General features: G+C 41.3%; 1 protein-coding gene across 2 annotated transcripts in view; it reads right to left on the bottom strand.

Moving 5' to 3' along the window:
• The window catches only part of Stat4 (signal transducer and activator of transcription 4), an 85846-nt gene that overhangs the window by 30451 nt on the left and 37902 nt on the right, over positions 1–17493 (bottom strand). For both annotated transcript variants that reach the window (XM_057758434.1, XM_057758435.1), the window contains exons 4-6: positions 9582–9680; positions 5804–5896; positions 2806–2884 (exon numbers count right to left, since the gene is read on the bottom strand). In XM_057758434.1, the coding sequence (XP_057614417.1) occupies positions 2806–2884; positions 5804–5896; positions 9582–9680 (271 nt within the window). The remainder of the gene's footprint in view (positions 1–2805; positions 2885–5803; positions 5897–9581; positions 9681–17493) is intronic.

Genomic DNA, 17493 nt, shown 5'->3' with positions numbered 1-17493 from the left:
GTTGTGTGTATATTGCTTTATCCACTGAAACTACATTAGCCAATACTTTCCAGTTTTCCCTATAATTTGTTTCTCTTGTTATCTTTCATTTCACTCGTATCCATGAGGGGAAAATACTTGTTGATTTAAGTCATTGAAAAATGGTCATTTTTAACCATTTTTTGGTGTCTATCTGTTGATGGCGGGCTGTCACACAACTCAGGCTGGCCTTCCACTCCTGTGTGGCTGAAAGTGACCTTAAATTCTTCTTGCCTCCACCTCCCACATGCTGGGTTACAGGTGCAAACCACCACATAGGAATTCGTTTTTAAACTCTTTACAATACACATGAAAAGTAAGAAGTGTTGAGGTAACATAGATAAAAAGTGCTACACTCGCCGGGCGGTGGTGGCACACGCCTTTAATCCCAGCACTCGGGAGGCAGAGGCAGGCGGATCTCTGTGAGTTCGAGACCAGCCTGGTCTACAGAGCTAGTTCCAGGACAGGCTCCAAAGCTACAGAGAAACCCTGTCTCGAAAAACAAAACAAAAACAAACAAACAAAAAAACCAAAACAAACAAACAAAAAAAACAAACAAAAATGCTACACTCAAATTAGTTTTATTGTTTAGTGTATTGTGCTATATTGTAATTCTTAAACTTCACAGCTTATGTGGAAATTGGAATACATCTGTCTTCAATGACACTTGATGAACTATTCAGTGTTTCCTGACTTTTTCTAGGATCATGGATCCCTTTGATAAGTGATTAAACCTAAGCTGTGTTATTTCTTCTAAAGAGAGAATTCGAACATGTAAATAATCACGAACATTTTAATATTTCAAGGCAGTCTTGACATCCAGAAGATGATAGAAGAACACAAAACACCTTCAGAAAATTAGGCATTTGGTAATGGTCACCTTCTAGGTTTGTGTTAATAACGTTTGAATAGTTAAAGGGGATTCCACAAAATAGATGTTTATATTTGTTTCTTTTAAAAACTATTTAGATATAAAATTGTAAAAATATTACAGGGTTCGCATCTTTCCTTGTTATGGTTTGGATGAGAATAGTCCCATAACTCATATGTTTATGATATGGGATTCCCCTCTGTACACTGTGAATATGTTTTATTACCATTGATTAATAAAGAAGCTGCTTTGGCCTTATGTAAGGGCAGAATAGAGCAATGTGGGAAATCCAAGCAGAGATAGACAGGAAAGAAGGTGGAATCATGGAGACACCATGTATCTGCCCCAGAAGCAAGAGGTAACAAACCACGAGCCTTGTGATAAAATACAAAATAATAGAAATGGGCTAATTTAAGATGTAAGAGCTAATTAATAAGAAACCTGAGCGAATAGGTCAAACAGTGTTGTAATTAATATAGTTTTGTGTGATAATTTGGGTGTGGGTGGCCAGGAACTAAAGTACAATCTTTGTTTACAGTTTGAATGCTTGATTCCCAGTCAGTAGAACTGTTTGGGAAGGACTGCAGAAGTTGTGGCCTCGTTGGAGGAGGTGTGTCACTGGGGATAGACAATGAGGTTTTGAAACCTCATGCCAGGCCCAGAGTCTCCCTCTCTTTCTCTGCCTATGGCTCAGGATGTAGCTCTCAGCTACTGTTCCCTTGCCTGCCTGCATGCCACCGCGCTCCCCTCTGTGATAATGGACTAACCCTCTGAACTATGAACAAGCTCCAATTAAATGCTTTCTTCTAAAAGCTGTTCTTTTCAGCAACAAAAAATGTATATAAGACACATGTCTAAAGCCCTCCATTGTCTGACACAGAAAAGTATAATGACCAAAACCAACAGATCTATGCCGGCATAGCCTGTCAACTAATCCCTACAGAACCAACTAGAATCTCAACAGTTATCCCAATAATCACATCACAGAGTACCAATTTACTATTGCTTATATAGGTCAGGTCTTAAAAATATTTTCATTTTCTCCATCCATCTAACTATAACTATTTGCTTTATAACTATAATCATCTAACTATAAACAAGCTTAATGTGTAAGTACAGAGTCAAATTCAGTATCTTTGTTTTTGAAGTTTATTCAATTGTTAAAATTATGTTTTAGAAATACTTAAAAATAAAACTTTAAAAAAAATCATACACAATAATATATATATAATGTCTGGTACTTTGGGAGATAAATACATAGATATACATGTTTTTGACTATGTAGAGAAGACATAAGACATTTTTACCATCTTTATCTGTAGATTGTGAGACTTCATGTGGTTTTTATTTTTAATACTTTTATCTACATTGCAATTTTTTTCTATGAAGCAGAGTTCTACTCTATAATCTTTTAAAATTATAAGAACTCGATTAATATCAGTAACTTACTGACTGTACTAGATGATTGTTTTTATTTTTATTAGTTGAGTTTTATTTTTCTTTTGAGGAAGTTTCTTGCTATGTATCTCAGGATGGCTTCCAATTCTCCTTCCTCCTGCTCCAGCCTCCCAATCGTTGGGATTCTAAGCATGTGCAGCGTACCCAGCCCTGAAGCCCTGATACCTTAGAATACTCCTCCATGGGGAGATACTTGTAGTGGATATTATTTCTCGTGCAACGTGTAATTTGCTTTGAATTGGTTAGTAGATAAATATGTGTTTATAACCTAAACGGCGAGGAGGAAAAAGCAAAGCGGGAAATATTCTTTGTCTTCATTTTTCAAAAATGAAACTGGTGGGGGACCCAGAGAAGGAAGATCAAGGTTGCTTGCAACTTTACTCTTACCAGCGGAGAACCTTAATAATCATGTTACTTTTATGTCCCCATGTATAGTTATATTCAAAGCAATAACTTACCCATTGTCTGAATTGTTTTATATCTGTAGTCGAATTCATCTTGCAGATCTTCTAAGTATTTGGTGTCTTGTTCTGTCATCTTTATACAAAAGAGAGCATGCTCAAAAGGCAATACTAAACTATGTTGCAATGTTTATACACACCATAGAACATTATATGTACGTCTAAACAATACACTGGAGATCCCAGCCTCCAACAGCATCTGTCAGGAGCCTACACCTCCAGAGAGCTACCCCACAGGAAAGCTGCATTTTGCTGGAAGACCACATTAAATGGTCTCTTACACTTAAAGAAATATTTATTTATATTTTATGTTTATGAGCACACATGTATGCAGTGTCTGAGAAGTTCAGGAGAGGGCTTTAGATACTCCCAAACTGGAGTGGCAGAGAGTTGTGAACTGCCAAGTGGGAACCAAACACAGCTCCTCCGCATTAGGAAACAACTTAACCGCAAGACCCAGCAATACCAGTTTTGAGTATACATCCAAAGGATGCTCAATCATAACCCAAGGACATGTGCTCAACTATGTTCATAGCAGCATTGTTTGTCATAGCCAGAACCTGGAAACAACCTAAATGCCCCTCGACCCAAGAATGGATAAAGAAAATGTGGTACATTTACACAATGGAGTACTACACAGCAGAAAAAAAAAACAATGACATCTTGAAATTTGCAGGCAAATGGATGGGTCTGGAAAAAAATATATTGAGGTAACCCAGACCAAAGAAAAATATCATATGTACTCACTCATAAGTGGCTTTTAGACATAAAGCAAAGAAAACCAGCCTACAATTCACAGCCCCAGAGAACCTAGACAACAAAGAGGATCCTAAGAGAGACATACATGGATCTAATCTACATGGGAAGTAGAAAAAGACCAGATCTCCTGAGTAAATTGGAAGTGTGAGGATCATGAGAGAGGGTGGAAGGGGAGGGAGGAAGAAGGGAGTAGAGTAGAGAAAAATATATAGCGCAATAAAAGCATTAAAAATAAAAGAGCAAGTGCTGTTAATCACTGAGCTATCTAGCTCTCCCAACTCTTTCCTGCCTGCTTAGGAAATCTTTCCGCATCTTTTCCCTCGTTTCTCAATTAGTTACAGGGTCTGCTAATCACATAGCTTCATTTGCTGGAGAAAACGGACCCTTTTGTCCTCTCAGGGTTGGGTTCTGCTCTGTGCTAGTATACAAGAATCAGAGAAGCGCCATTTACGACAACTCTGCCTCAACAGTTTTTCTTTCTACATCTTTAGATATGTCTGCATCTCTTACTTATTTCTGCTTTTGAGTTTCTGACTTTTCTCCAAACCCATCAATGTGTCCTGTTTAGTCATAATAGTTGAGATCTTGAGGGTGTGTTCTCAAAAAGGACTTGCTGAACAGGGACGGAGAGGAAGGAGCTGAGCAACCAGGTGGTCTGTACTGGGCTTTGGCTTGGAGCCCATGAGGAAGTCAGGGGCATGATTATCGGCACCACAGAGTCAACACCAACTTGAGAGCAGCGCTGGGTGTTTCCTCTTGGGCTGCGTCCTTCCCTCCATGTCTGAAGACAGCCTAGTTTCCCTGGACAGGCAATTTCAAAGAAGCCCTTGGCAGCCGATATTCACAGAACTGGGACGGTCTATAAGGATCAAGGCAGAACTATACGTGGGGCACTTTGATTGTACCAGACTTCTTAGGAGTTAACAACGAATCCGGGGACCGTGGAGCTCAGTGTAGAGAACTTAGCATGCACGAAGTCCTGGATGCAGGCCTAACATACACCACTACCCACAAAAAATAAAGCCGGGCGGTGGTGGCACACGCCTTTAATCCCAGCACTCGGGAGGCAGAGGCAGGCCGATCTCTGTGAGTTCGAGGCCAGCCTGGTCTACAAGAGCTAGTTCCAGGGCTGGAGAGATGGCTCAGCGGCTAAGAGTATTGCGTGCTCTTCCAAAGGACCTGAGTTCAATTCCCAGCAACCACGTGGTGGCTCACAGCCATCTGTAATGAGGTCTGGTGTCCTCTTCTAGCCTGCAGGCATATATGCAAACAGAATATTATATCCATAATAAATAAATATTTAAAAAAAAAAAAGAGCTAGTTCCAGGACAGGCTCCAAAACCACAGAGAAACCCTGTTTCGAAAAAAAAAAAAAAAATACTGGAGACATCTGTGTGCTTGATTCATGTGCAGAAGTAGCCTCATTACAATACAATATAACAGCCCCTGTCTGTTTTTACACATTCATGGAGTCGGTAAAGTCTATGATTTAGCAACACAGTATGCTCAGGCATTGGCCTGAGGTTCACCTTGAGGGTCTAATTGTTTTTTTGGTGATGTTGGGAGCAAAGGCATGTCTGCTTCTGTACTTGTTATGGAGGATAATTAAACTGCAGGACTGGAAGCAAAAGCTTAGAAGGCCATTCACTTAAACCCTGCCTACAATTCGGCCAGTGGACCGAGAGCTTTACCTTGCCTGTAGTTGGTTTAGTTTTAGAGAATTATTATTTCCATAAAAAACCAACAAGTAAATGAATACTGCACAGGTTCTGGAAAGGGAAAGGGAAATTGGTTTGATCTTTATCGTCAACACAGTGGAAAGTCTGTCCCACTTAAAATAATCTTTTCTAAATCAATGAAAGTAACATCTAGAATAAGATCGATGGGGAGGAGAAACCAAAATATCAAAGGAAATGAGTAATATAATGGGTTCTACAGATAAAGGAAAATAAAAGAGTATAGAGCTCAATTAGATGAAATGGATTCATTTCTTAAGAGCTGCAAGTTACCCAACTTACTCTAGAAGACACAGATAATGGGGGAGCTTGGTACTAGAAGCAGGTTGAGTTTAAAAGCCTCCTCAAGGGAACCTTTCCTATACAAGCACAGCGTGAGGGAAACCCACTGTCCTCGAGACCTGTCCGCACTGGCCTCTGTCACACAGGCTGCCCCTAGCCTTTCTAGGTGGCTACCTAAGGCCACTCACCACCCGAAACATCCACATAATGCTACTCACCTGCACACTGTTTTTAATGGCAGCCACTTTGTGCTCCACGTTTCTCTGTCTTTCCGATACCGAAGAACTTTGTAAGGACTTCTCCAGAGGTCCCTGCAAAAAGAATGTCTTGAAATATCGCTGTTGTTGATAAAGCGTGTTTACGGTGATTGTCAAGGATATACTATTTTGACTTGAGGTTTGGATAAATGAGATACATAATACTCTACAGCCATTAAAATTCCCACTGAAAGAGCTGGGTATGTGGCCTACTGGCAGAGAAGGCACCAGGCTCCAGGTTCCCAACACCCAGCACAGAAAAGATATTAAGCTTGTAGCGTCCACAGTTAGACCAACTCAAGATTTTTCTCAGATGCCATGATGAAAAGAAAAAGGGAATGTTAATTCTGTGTCCTTATTCCTGTACAAATGGTTTTATATATATATATATATATATATATATATATATATATATGTATATATATTTGTGTGTATGTATATATCACCATTATATATAACCATTATATATGCACATATATACACACCCATACATATATGCATGCAGGGAGGGGGAAGCCAAGGTAAGCAGAGAGCTAAGAAAGACAATGTTGGCAAAGAGAACATGGGATACCTCAGACAGTTGCCTAAGGACAGAAAACCACAGTCCAGGGGCAAGAGTCAGGTCTCCAGAGGCCACAACCGTGGCTCCTCCAAGGCTCCAGCCCTAACCAACCTTGACAAGACCACTTCTCAACAAGGACACAGAACTAAAGTTCCCTTTGTCCTTTCAAGGTCTGAGTCTGGGCACTGTGGAAAGTACTAACTGACATGACGTAGACAGTATTATAATCTAAGCAACTAAGCAGATTAGAAAACACTAGACATAATTTCTACTTAGAGATGCATGTAGGTATATAAGCATATGAACATATGCATAGATACTTGGAATTAAGTAGATATGACAGGAATAACACATTACCAAAATGTAATATTAACACTAAATCGCAAAATTATGTGTTATTTTGTGATTTTAAAATGACTTTATCTTTGTGTGTGCATGTGTGTGTGTGCATGTGCGTGTGTGTGTGTATGGTGTGTACCACATCTGTGCAGGTGGAGCAGAGTCTAGACGTCTGATGCCCTGCAGCTGGAATTATGGGCAGTTCGCAGCTACCCAGTGTGGGTGTCAGAAACTGAACTGGGGTTCTCTGTTAAGAACAGCAAGTGCTCTTAACCGTAGAGCCATCTCCCTAGCTCCTACCTCATGGCTTAAAGGGAAAAAAAAAATCATAATTTCCTACAGTCTATTCCCATTACTCTTGAACTTCATATTCTTTAAAATTAGTGTTATAGGTTCACATTAACTTGGGCTTCAATCAGCAACTGAGGTGTCGCACCTGCTGAGCTAGGATTCATTTTTACTTGACAGCAAAGGGAACTTACTGCAGGAATTGGGGAAAACGATTCGGGTAAGCAGAAAGGCCAAGCGGCTCCTCCAAGCCCTGTATCTTGGCCACGCTAACGGTCTAACACTGAGGATGGCCCTGAAACGTGAAGCTCTCAGCTGTCTGAAGATGAGAACAAGATGGGTAAGCAGCCTCTGCACCGCAGAGCTGAGCAGAGAGCGAGGTCGGAAAGGATGACTTGCCAATGCATTACAGAGTCCTGGCAGGACCTCAAGGAAAACCCACGCTCTCAGCTCTCGATGGAGCGCTCTTAACCATACTGCATTCTTCCGATTAGGAAAGCCTTCCCTCTCCCACACCCATCTCCATTGTTTTGTTATTTGTCTACATATTTGAAACTTAAAGAAATCCTTTGTTTATGATAGCATGCAATAGCAACGTATTTTCAGAGTTACTTTGGTTAGTATGTACTTAAACATTCTGATTTGACTAGTAGCTAACATTTGGAGGGAGTGGAGGGCACACATCCGTGAAAGAGGAGGCAGAGACTGTGAGTGAGAGAAAAACAGACACAGAGAGGAGACGGGACGACTATATATGTGACAGGCAGAAAAATGGACAGCCCCAGCTGGGCAGTGGTGGCGCATGCCTGTAATCCCAGCACTTAGGAGGCAGAGGCAGGTGAATCTCTGTAAATCCCAGGCCAGGCTGGTCTACAGAGTGAGTTCCAGGATAGCTAGGACTGTTACATGGAGAAACCCTGTCTCAAAAATAAAAATAAAAATGAAATAAAAAAGAGAGCCCTAAACTGGAGCTTCCAAATGAAAACAATACCGTTCTTCATCACCCGAGAATAAGCTATTAAAAACTCAAAAGTCTTACAAAAACATCCATACCCTGATAGTGACTAGAAGTCTTTTTGTTGTTGTTGTTTTTAGATTTATTTGTTAGGTATGCAGTGTTTTATCTGCATGTGTGCCTGCACTGCAGGTCAGAAGAGGGTAATGGGATGCATTGCAGAGGGTTGTGAGCCACCATGTGGTTGCTGGGAATTGAACTCAGGACCTCTGGAAGAGCAGCCAGTGCTCTTAACCTCTGAGCCATCTCTCCAGCCCCTTAGAAGTTTCTTTTATTGTTTTTACTGAGCTACATATTTTTCTCTGCTCCCTTCCCTCCACCCTCTCCATTTACCCTCTCCCATGATCCCCATGCTTCCAATTTACTCAGGAGATCTTGTCTTTTTCTACTTCCCATGTAGATTAGATCCATGTATGTCTCTCTTAGGGTTCTCTTTGTTGTCTGGGTTCTCTGGGATTGTGAATTGTAGGCTAGTTTTTCCTTGCTTTATGTCTAAAAGCCACTTATGAGTGAGTACATATTATATTTGTCTTTCTGGGTCTGGGTTACCTCACTCAGTATGATGTTTTATAAAAGTTTTAATAGTTTAAGAGATATTTTCATTAGATCTTCATAAGTTGTATGAGTCACTAAAGTATGGAGAATGTCATTTAGAAAATGTTTTATGAACTTACAGGATTAACTGAAAAAGTGTGCCTTAGAGATTGTTGATTCCCCTACTTATCTTTGCTAGGTTCTTACCACATTCAGAAGAATGATATAAAATATATTGTAAATTACATTAAGGCAAAGAATGGTCAAATAAGCACTTAGGGAGTTTCTGTAAATCAAAATTCCTGTCGGTGGAGTAGCAGCTTAGACTCGAGAGTGTCAGTCAAGATCAGCCAGTGAAGACAGACACGCCAGAGAGGCGGAGTCCAAATCAGAACTAGGAACCTAACTGAAATGTGGTCACTGCCTTTCTAGATTAATATTGTAAGATCTTGGACCAGAAGTTAGCCATGAAAACAGAAAGAGATCTAGAGTAGTTAGTCTGGGCGCTACATATCTGTGATTCTAGCACTTGGAAGGTGGACAGAAAGAGTCCAAGTACAAGACCAGCCTCGGCTACAGAGTGAGGAGTGAGCTCAACGCCTGCCTCGGCCATACAGTGAGCTCAAGGCCCAGCCTCAGCTACAAAGTGAGTTCAAGGCCAGCCTTGGCTACACAGTGAGTTCAAGGCCAGCTTCGGCAATGAGCTCAAAGCCAGCCACCACTACATAAAACCCCATGGCCAAAAGGAAAAACCGGGAATTTGAAAAGATTTGGTAATTATGCCAATATGAAAAAAAAGACAAGAAACTTCTCAAAGATGAGCCCAAGCCCTTGAGCACGAGTGCCTGGAAGGCTGGTGGCACCAACCACACAGAAGAAGACCCTGATTTTGCAGAAAATTGAACTCAAGGAGAAAGCAAAATCACAAACTCAGAAAATATGACCTGACAAGCCAGCAAGGCGATGGATAATGCATATGATTATGGATCAGAAAACATTACCTGGATAGGCATGTTGGCTGCAGCCAATATTCTTCTCTCTTCCCTTAAACAATTTGAGATGACCACAGCAACATGCATGGGATTTCCGTGAAACTTTCCCTGAAAAATAGCAAAAACAGGCAGCATAAAATGCCTTGAAGACACACATATGTCATAAGGAAATGTTATACTTAAAAACCTGCAATAATCTCCCTCTACAATTATTTGGGTTCTGTTCCATATCTACTCGCTTGCAATGTCATGGAAACCTAAACTCTTAAAGAGAGAATGTTGCTCTCTTTGCTTTCAAAACTCCAAGCAAAAGTTCTTTGAGACTTCTTTATCAAAGCCCTGAACACACTGGCGGGTCAGCTGACTTAGGCACTAGGCAGGTTTTAGAGAGAGCGGTTATGGCCCTATGTGTTCTCCAAGACCAAAAGGGTCATACCTGTGCATGTGGTAGCTCGCTGCTTCAGGCTGTCTATCCCGAGATTCAGTTGATGGCATTCACGTCAATTATAACTAACTAACTAACTCATAACTAACATTATACTCAAGCGAAACCAAACCCACTTTTCAGCCCTGATATCTTGGACATTGAAGCATGTATATATTTTATTGCCAAGATTAATGATGCATATATTGTTAATTGGCAGCCCGAGGCACTATTGAGCCATCAGATACATTTCTGTAAATAAAAGTCATGAAGCTCTTTAGGTGGTCGCAGTGCCCAACAATGGGTGTGTGCTCATTTGTCTTACCCACAAGAACTGTGTTTTCTAGCCTGGAAAACCATAATTTAGCCAGAAGTGTTAAAACCTCTTTACCAGACTTTCTTGAGGCAAGATTAATGAGAGGCACAGGAGGCAAGCATGCCAACTGAATCTCTGCCCTCTTCTCTTGAGGGGGTACTGATACCCATGAAATGGTCAAAAGGTCAATGGCAGAAAAGTTAGCAGTCCAAAAAGTCGAAAATTAACACCAATCAAAAGTAGATTAAACAGACAACTGAACCAAAGAATCTTTCTGGAGAGAAAATGAAGGTTGTCAGTTGGAAACATTGTGGCTGTGACCTCTGCGGTAGTATTTCAGATTCTGTGTCAATTATCATTTCCACCTGTGAAACGGGGGTAAAAACCAGTTATTCAGGTTCCTGTTCTTCCACATTCACTCTTTAAACATTTTTTTTTTCAGATCAAGGGGATACAAATTGGAAAAGAAGAAGTCAAACTCTCACTATGTGCTGATGATAGGATAGTTCACATAAGGGACCCCAAAAATTCTACCAAGGAACTTCTACAACTCATAAACACCTTCAGTAATATAGCAGGATACAAGATTAGCTCAAAAAAAAAAAAATCAGCAGCCCTCCTATACACAGATGATAAATGGACCGAGGAAGAAATCAGAGAAACATCACCCTTCATAGTAGCCACAAATAGCATAAAATATCTCAGAGTAACTCTAGCCAAACAAGTGGAAGACCTGTATGACAAGAACTTTAAATTTTAAAGAAAGAAATTGAAAAAGATACCAGAAAATGGAAAGATCTCTCATGCTCTTGGGTAGGTAGAATTAACATAGTAAAAATGCCAATCTTACCAAAAGCAATCTACAGATTCAATGCAATGCCCATCAAGATCCCAGTAAAATTCTTAATAGACCCCAAAAGAACAATACTCAACTTCATACGGAAAAACAAAAAACTCAGGATAGCCAAAACAATCGTGTCCAATAAAGGAACTTGTGGAGGCATCACAATCTCTGTCTTCAAACTTTACTACAGAGCTACAGTGCTGAAAACAGCCTGGTATTGGCATAAGGACAGACAGAAGGACCAATGAAACTGAATAGAAGACCCAGATATCAATCCACATGCCTATGAACACCTGACGTTTTAACAAAGAAGCAAAAAATATAAAACGGAAAAAAGAAAGCATATTTAACAAATGGTGCTGGCATAACTGGATATCAACACGTAGAAGAATGAAAATAGATCCATATCTATTGCTGTACACAAAAGTCAAGTCCAGATGGTTCAAAGACCTCAACATAAAACCAACCACACTGAACCTCATAGAAGAGAAAGTAGGAAGTACACTTCAATGCATTGGCACAGGAAACCACTTCCTGAATATAACCCCAGTTGCACAGACACTGAGAAAAACAATTAATAAATGGGACCTCCTGAAACTGAGAAGCTTCTGTAAATCAAAGGACACAGTCAACAAGACAAAATGGCAATCTATAGAATAGGAAAAGATCTTCACCAACCCCACATCAGACAGAGGTCTGATCTCCAAAACATACAAAGAACTCAAGAAATTGGTCATCAAAAGAAAAAACAATCTAATAAAAATGGAGTACAGACCTAAACAGAGAACTCTCAACAGAGAAATTTAAAATGGCTGAAAGACACTTAAGGAAATGTTCAACATCCTTAGTCATCAGAGAAATGCAAATCAAAACAACTCTGAGATTCCATCTTACACCTGTAAAATGGCCAAGATCAAAAACACTGATGACAGCTTATGCTGGAGAGGATGTGGGGGAAAGGAAACACTCCTCTGTTGCTGGTGGGAATGCAAGGTGGTACAGACACTTTGAATTCCAGTATGGTATTTTCTCAGAAAATTAGGAAACAACCTTCTTCAAGACCCAGCAATATCACTTTTGGGTATATATCCAAAGGATGCTCAATCATACCACAAGGACATGTGCTCAACTATGTTCATAGCAGCATTATTTGTCATAGCCAGAACCTAGAAACAACCTAAATGCCCCTTGAATGAAGAATGAATAAGGAAAATGTGGTATATTTACACAATGGAGTACTACACAGCAGAAAAAAATAATGACATCTTGAAATTTGCAGGCAAATGGATGGATCTAGAAAACATTATTTTGAGAGAGGTAACCCAGACCCAGAAAGATAATTATCATATGTACTCACTCATAAGTGGTTTTTAAACACAAAACAAAAAAAACTGCCTACAATTCACAATCCCAGAGAACCTAGACAACAATGAGGACCCTCAGAGAGACATACATGGATCTAATCTACATGGAAAGTAGAAAGTAGAAAAAGACAAGATAGCCTGAGTAAATTGAGAGCATGGGGACCATGGGAGACGGCAGAAGGGGAGGGGAGAAGAATGAGGGGAGCAGAGAAAATGTATATTTCAATAAATCCAATAAAAAATGCTGAAAGCAAATAGCTACAAAAAAATCTTTTCCTTCTTTAAGACGGAAAGTTTCAGCATAGAAGAAGTGAACTGACTGAAATTCAGAAGGCAAAGATACGAAAGTGACCCTGCTCAGTCTGTGGGAATGCCGTTCCTAAAACATAGACAATTTCAGTCTATTTGAATTTTTTCCCGTTAATCTTGGCAGCTCTTGGTTCTTTCCATATAGCTTGTTTTTAAGAGCTTCTGGCCCCAGAACCTATGTTTTCCATCTTTTACCTGACGGGCATTTCACTGATAAGAAAGATGTATAACATATTGCTGGTGATTAAAGTCTTTCATGGCTATGAACTGAACTTTATCTCCAGCAATGACTTTTACCTAAAGCAAGATGACTAACTATGACATAATGCTTTTTAGTCACACGCATTTTCGCTTAATTCAAGAACTCAATTTCAGAGTGGACATAGATATTTGAGTCACCAGTATCATACATACACAAAAGGGCAAATACTTATGAAATAAAAGTGGCAAACACATCCCCAACCCTTCTTTGCTTCTTTAGCGTGCACTTTCCTGAAGTTTGTGTAAGCTCAGAATTCACTGCCTGCTGCGTTTCCATAGCGCGGTCCTGTGGGTTGTCCAGACACCAGGGATGTGTCTCGTTTCTTGAGAGCCTGAGCAGTCACTCTCGCCTTCCCGTAAGGTTCCATACTGCAACTTTCACCAGAAGTTTTCAGTAAAGACTGGTCTTCGAATCCCTTCCAGGACGGCCAGCTGCTTTGTTGATTGATGTACCGAGCGCTCTAGTGGTCTAGTCATACCGCCATGATTAGCAACCACATCACTGCATAGTTAGGGAGATGGCTGCTAACTGCTCGCCCAGCTGCCCTTTTCCATGCACTACTGCTTTCAGTGGCGATTGTCTACGAGTAGGCGTGTTTCCTGTGCGTCTGTATATGTACCTTGGACATGCCTGGGGACAGCGGAAGTCAGAAGAGGGCATCAGATGCCCAGCAGCTGGAATTACAGATTGTTGTGAATCACCACGTGGGTGGGTGATGGAAACTGAACCTAGATCCTCTGCAAGAGTAGTAAATGGGTTCAGCTCTGAGCCATCTCTCCAGCCACTGTTCTTGCTCTTAGACATTGTTGTGTGGTTTCAATTAGAGTACCACTGCAGTAACCAACTGAAACAAGGTAACAGGGTTTTGTTGCTTTTTGTGATCTGAGTCTTATGCCCTTAAAGATTTTTTATTTCTTTTCTTTTCTTTTTTTTAGATCCCCAAAACTGCAAATAATGAAATTTTAGATCTCGCCAAGGTGAATCTGCCTCCCACCCTCTAGCATTATCTGTTTGATTAAACACATATTTTCACTTTTCTCTAGTAGCATTGTGCTGGAAATGAGGTGCATTCTCTTCAGCCAGCAGGATGCTCCTGATGCAGGTGTGTGTTCTGAGGCTGATGCTGTCCAATGCGGGATGCTCCTGATGCAGATGTGTGTTCTGAGGCTGATGCTGTCCAATGCGGGATGCTCCTGATGCAGATGTGTGTTCTGAGGCTGATGCTGTGCAGTGCAGGATGCTCCTGATACAGGTGTATGTTTTAGGGCTGACACTGTGTAATGCAGGATGCTCCTGATGCAGGTGTATGTTCTAAGGCTGACGCTGTGCACTGCGGGATGCTCCTGATGCAGGTGTGTGTTCTGAGGCTGACACTGTGCACTGTAGGATGCTCCTGATGCAGATGTATGTTCTAAGGCTGACACTGTGCACTGCAGAATTCACTTCTTACGGCTTCTGACTGTTCAGAGTTCTTTCATCCCTTCTAAGGAATTTGGCTATTGCTCTCGTCACAGTTTTTCTGTGTGAGGCTGACAATCTGTACATCATGAATTCAGCCATAGAATACAACCTAGATCCTGGTGGGTGAATTCCTCTCTTACATCCCGTAAAGCACTTATTGCTGCTTTCCAAGAAAATATGAAGCTGAATCATTTAAGCACCAACAAATGTGTATTAGACAAATGTCAATGTTGACTCATTCTTGTCTCATTCTGTACACACCACAATCTGTCCGAGCCGTAAACTGTAGCTTCTATTCTGATGACATCTTAAGAAGTAATTAAGTAACGTGTCACAGCAACAGCGGGTATAATTCAAGAGAAGTGACAACCGCACGTGTAGCGATGACCTAATTCCATATCACACACCATAACAGTGACGTTGGGACCGCCACATGGCAACAGCAATTGAGAAGTGTCGAATATAAGATGTATCCTCTGAGCTGGGGGAGGGCTCTCAGGCATTGCTAACGAGGGTGTAAACAACAAAAGGATTCGGGAAGACAGTTTGACAATTCCTTATGAAACTAAACACACTCTTGTCGCTTCCTCCGGCAATCACTCTTTCGTATTTATTTAAGGAGGCTGAGAACATATTTACACACAAATACCATCTATACATGGGAGCTTATAATAGCTACATTAATAATTGCTAATATTTAGAGGTTGCAAACATCCATCAGTCAGAGAATTGGTCACATAAACTATTGTACATACGGTCAAGATATTATTTAGTACTAGAAGAAATGTTTCCAAACTATGAAGACACAATAAACTTAAATACACACTGCTAAGAAATATGTCAGTCTGAAAGGATTCTAGTTTTATAATTTCAAGAAAACTTAAAACTAGGGAGGTAGGGCTAGGCAGGTTGCTCAGTTAAGGCCTGTCACATGAGCGTGGGAACCCGAGTCTAACGCCACTGCAAAGCTAGGCATGGTGGGATACATTTGTGATGCTTGCACTGTAGGGCAGAGACAGTGGGTTGCTGAAGCTTAACTGGCTTGCCAGCTACGACGACCGGTAGACTGCAAGTTCAGAAAAAGGCCGTCGCAAAAGATAAGGCGGAGAGCAACCGAGGAAGACACTCTGACTTGACCCCAGGCCTTCACATTCGTGTGCGCCCACATGAACACATGTACCCCCTCCCCGCCGTCACACATGAGAAGAAGGAAGACCGTCATAGAGACAGTGATTGCCAGAAGTTTGGAGGAGCACAGAGTGTAGGGGGAGGACGACAGTGAAACTGTCTTGTGTTATATTACCATGGTGGAGATGGGACATTGCTTCATGTTAAAACCCATAGAACTATAATGTAAAGTATAGATCTTAGCTAATCACCATCAGTTGGGACAAGTGCACCACATTAATGTAATATTTAAGAGATTGTCCTAACGGGAGAGAGGATGGGTGGATAGGACGTACGTGGGAACTCTACTTTCTGCTTGCGTTTTCAGGAATTTTATTTATTATTTATTTATGGAAGTGAGAGTTCTCACCCACTCCAGCCTGAAGTGACCCTTCCACTGGAGTTAAGACTGGTTTGCTTGTTTGCCCCCCCCCCTTTTTTTTTATTGATAGAGTCTTACACAACACAGAATGGTCCTAAAATCGCTATGTAGCTGTAGACAGCCTTGAACCCCCTGCTTCTCTGTCTCTCTGGTGCTAGGGTTTTGGGTGTACCCCAACCGTGCTCGGACAAAGCTGGCTTTGATGCAACAGAAATGAGGTGTAGGTTCTCAATGGTTTGGTTTGGTTTTTGAGATAAAATCTCACTATGTTCCTTGACTGGCCTGAGACTCACTATTAGCCCAGGCTGGCCTCAAACTCATAGAGATCCACCTGCCTCCGCCTTCCAAGTGTCGGATGTAAAGGCTTTTGCTACTACACCCAACTTCCAAAAGGTGTACATTTTAATGCCTTTTCTTCATGCCAACACCAACATGCTTAAACCAGCGAAAAACCAGCTGCAAGTGTGTGCATATTTAAGAACAGGCTTCCTGAAGGCACTAAGCATGTCTCCTGGTCACACTTCTGTTTTGATTGACTAATGTTGACTGATGGATGGCTTGACAGACATACTGGAGAATCACCAGGGAGACCTAACTCTGGGCGCATCTGTGACTGAGTTTCCAGACTAAGTTAACAGGAGTAGGCAGACCACCGCAAATCTGAGTGCCCCACTCCACGTGCTGGGGGCGCTGGACCGGGCACCAGCACCTGTCTCTGCTTCCTACTGCAGGTACGGAGAGACCAGCTGCCTCTCACTCCTGCCTTCCTCAAGTGGCATTTGTAGGGTACTATGTCACACAACAAGATGAGGCACTAACGCACCCATGAAGACAATCTCCCCGAGACAGCTACTCTGCGCAGGTCCTAACGCACCCATGAAGACAGTCTCCCACAGACGGCTACTCTGCGCACTTCCACGCGGCCACAGGACCTGATTCGGTGCCTCAGACATTCACTTCATGACTTCAGGTAAACGGCCTGTTAATCTTCATTGCTTGGGAAGAGCCTGCCAGACAACTGAAAGACATTTGCAGCTGGCGAAGCGCTCTAAATCACAGGGTTTCCGGATGGCTCCAAGGCTACGCTAGGGGGGTTTAACTCTCATCGACATACATCAACAACAAAGCAGTACAAAACCACTTTTTTTCTAATTTAACTGACATGAGCAAACTGGTTGATCTGTGTACCAGGAAGTATCAAAAATTCAAATATAAAATAAAAACTATAGATACAAAAGAAGCTTCCAAAAATGTGAGACTGTTTTTGTTTTGTTTTGTTTAATAAATGATGGTGGGGACTATTCTGGCACTTCTTGACTCACAAGAAGGATACCACACTTGTCTCTGAATAAAATAATTCACTCTCAGTCCAGAGCTGTTAGCAGAGCCATC

The sequence above is a fragment of the Chionomys nivalis genome, chromosome 26 (assembly GCF_950005125.1).
Source record: "Chionomys nivalis chromosome 26, mChiNiv1.1, whole genome shotgun sequence".
NCBI lineage: Eukaryota > Metazoa > Chordata > Mammalia > Rodentia > Cricetidae > Chionomys > Chionomys nivalis.
This window is presented reverse-complemented; position numbering and strand designations above follow the sequence as displayed.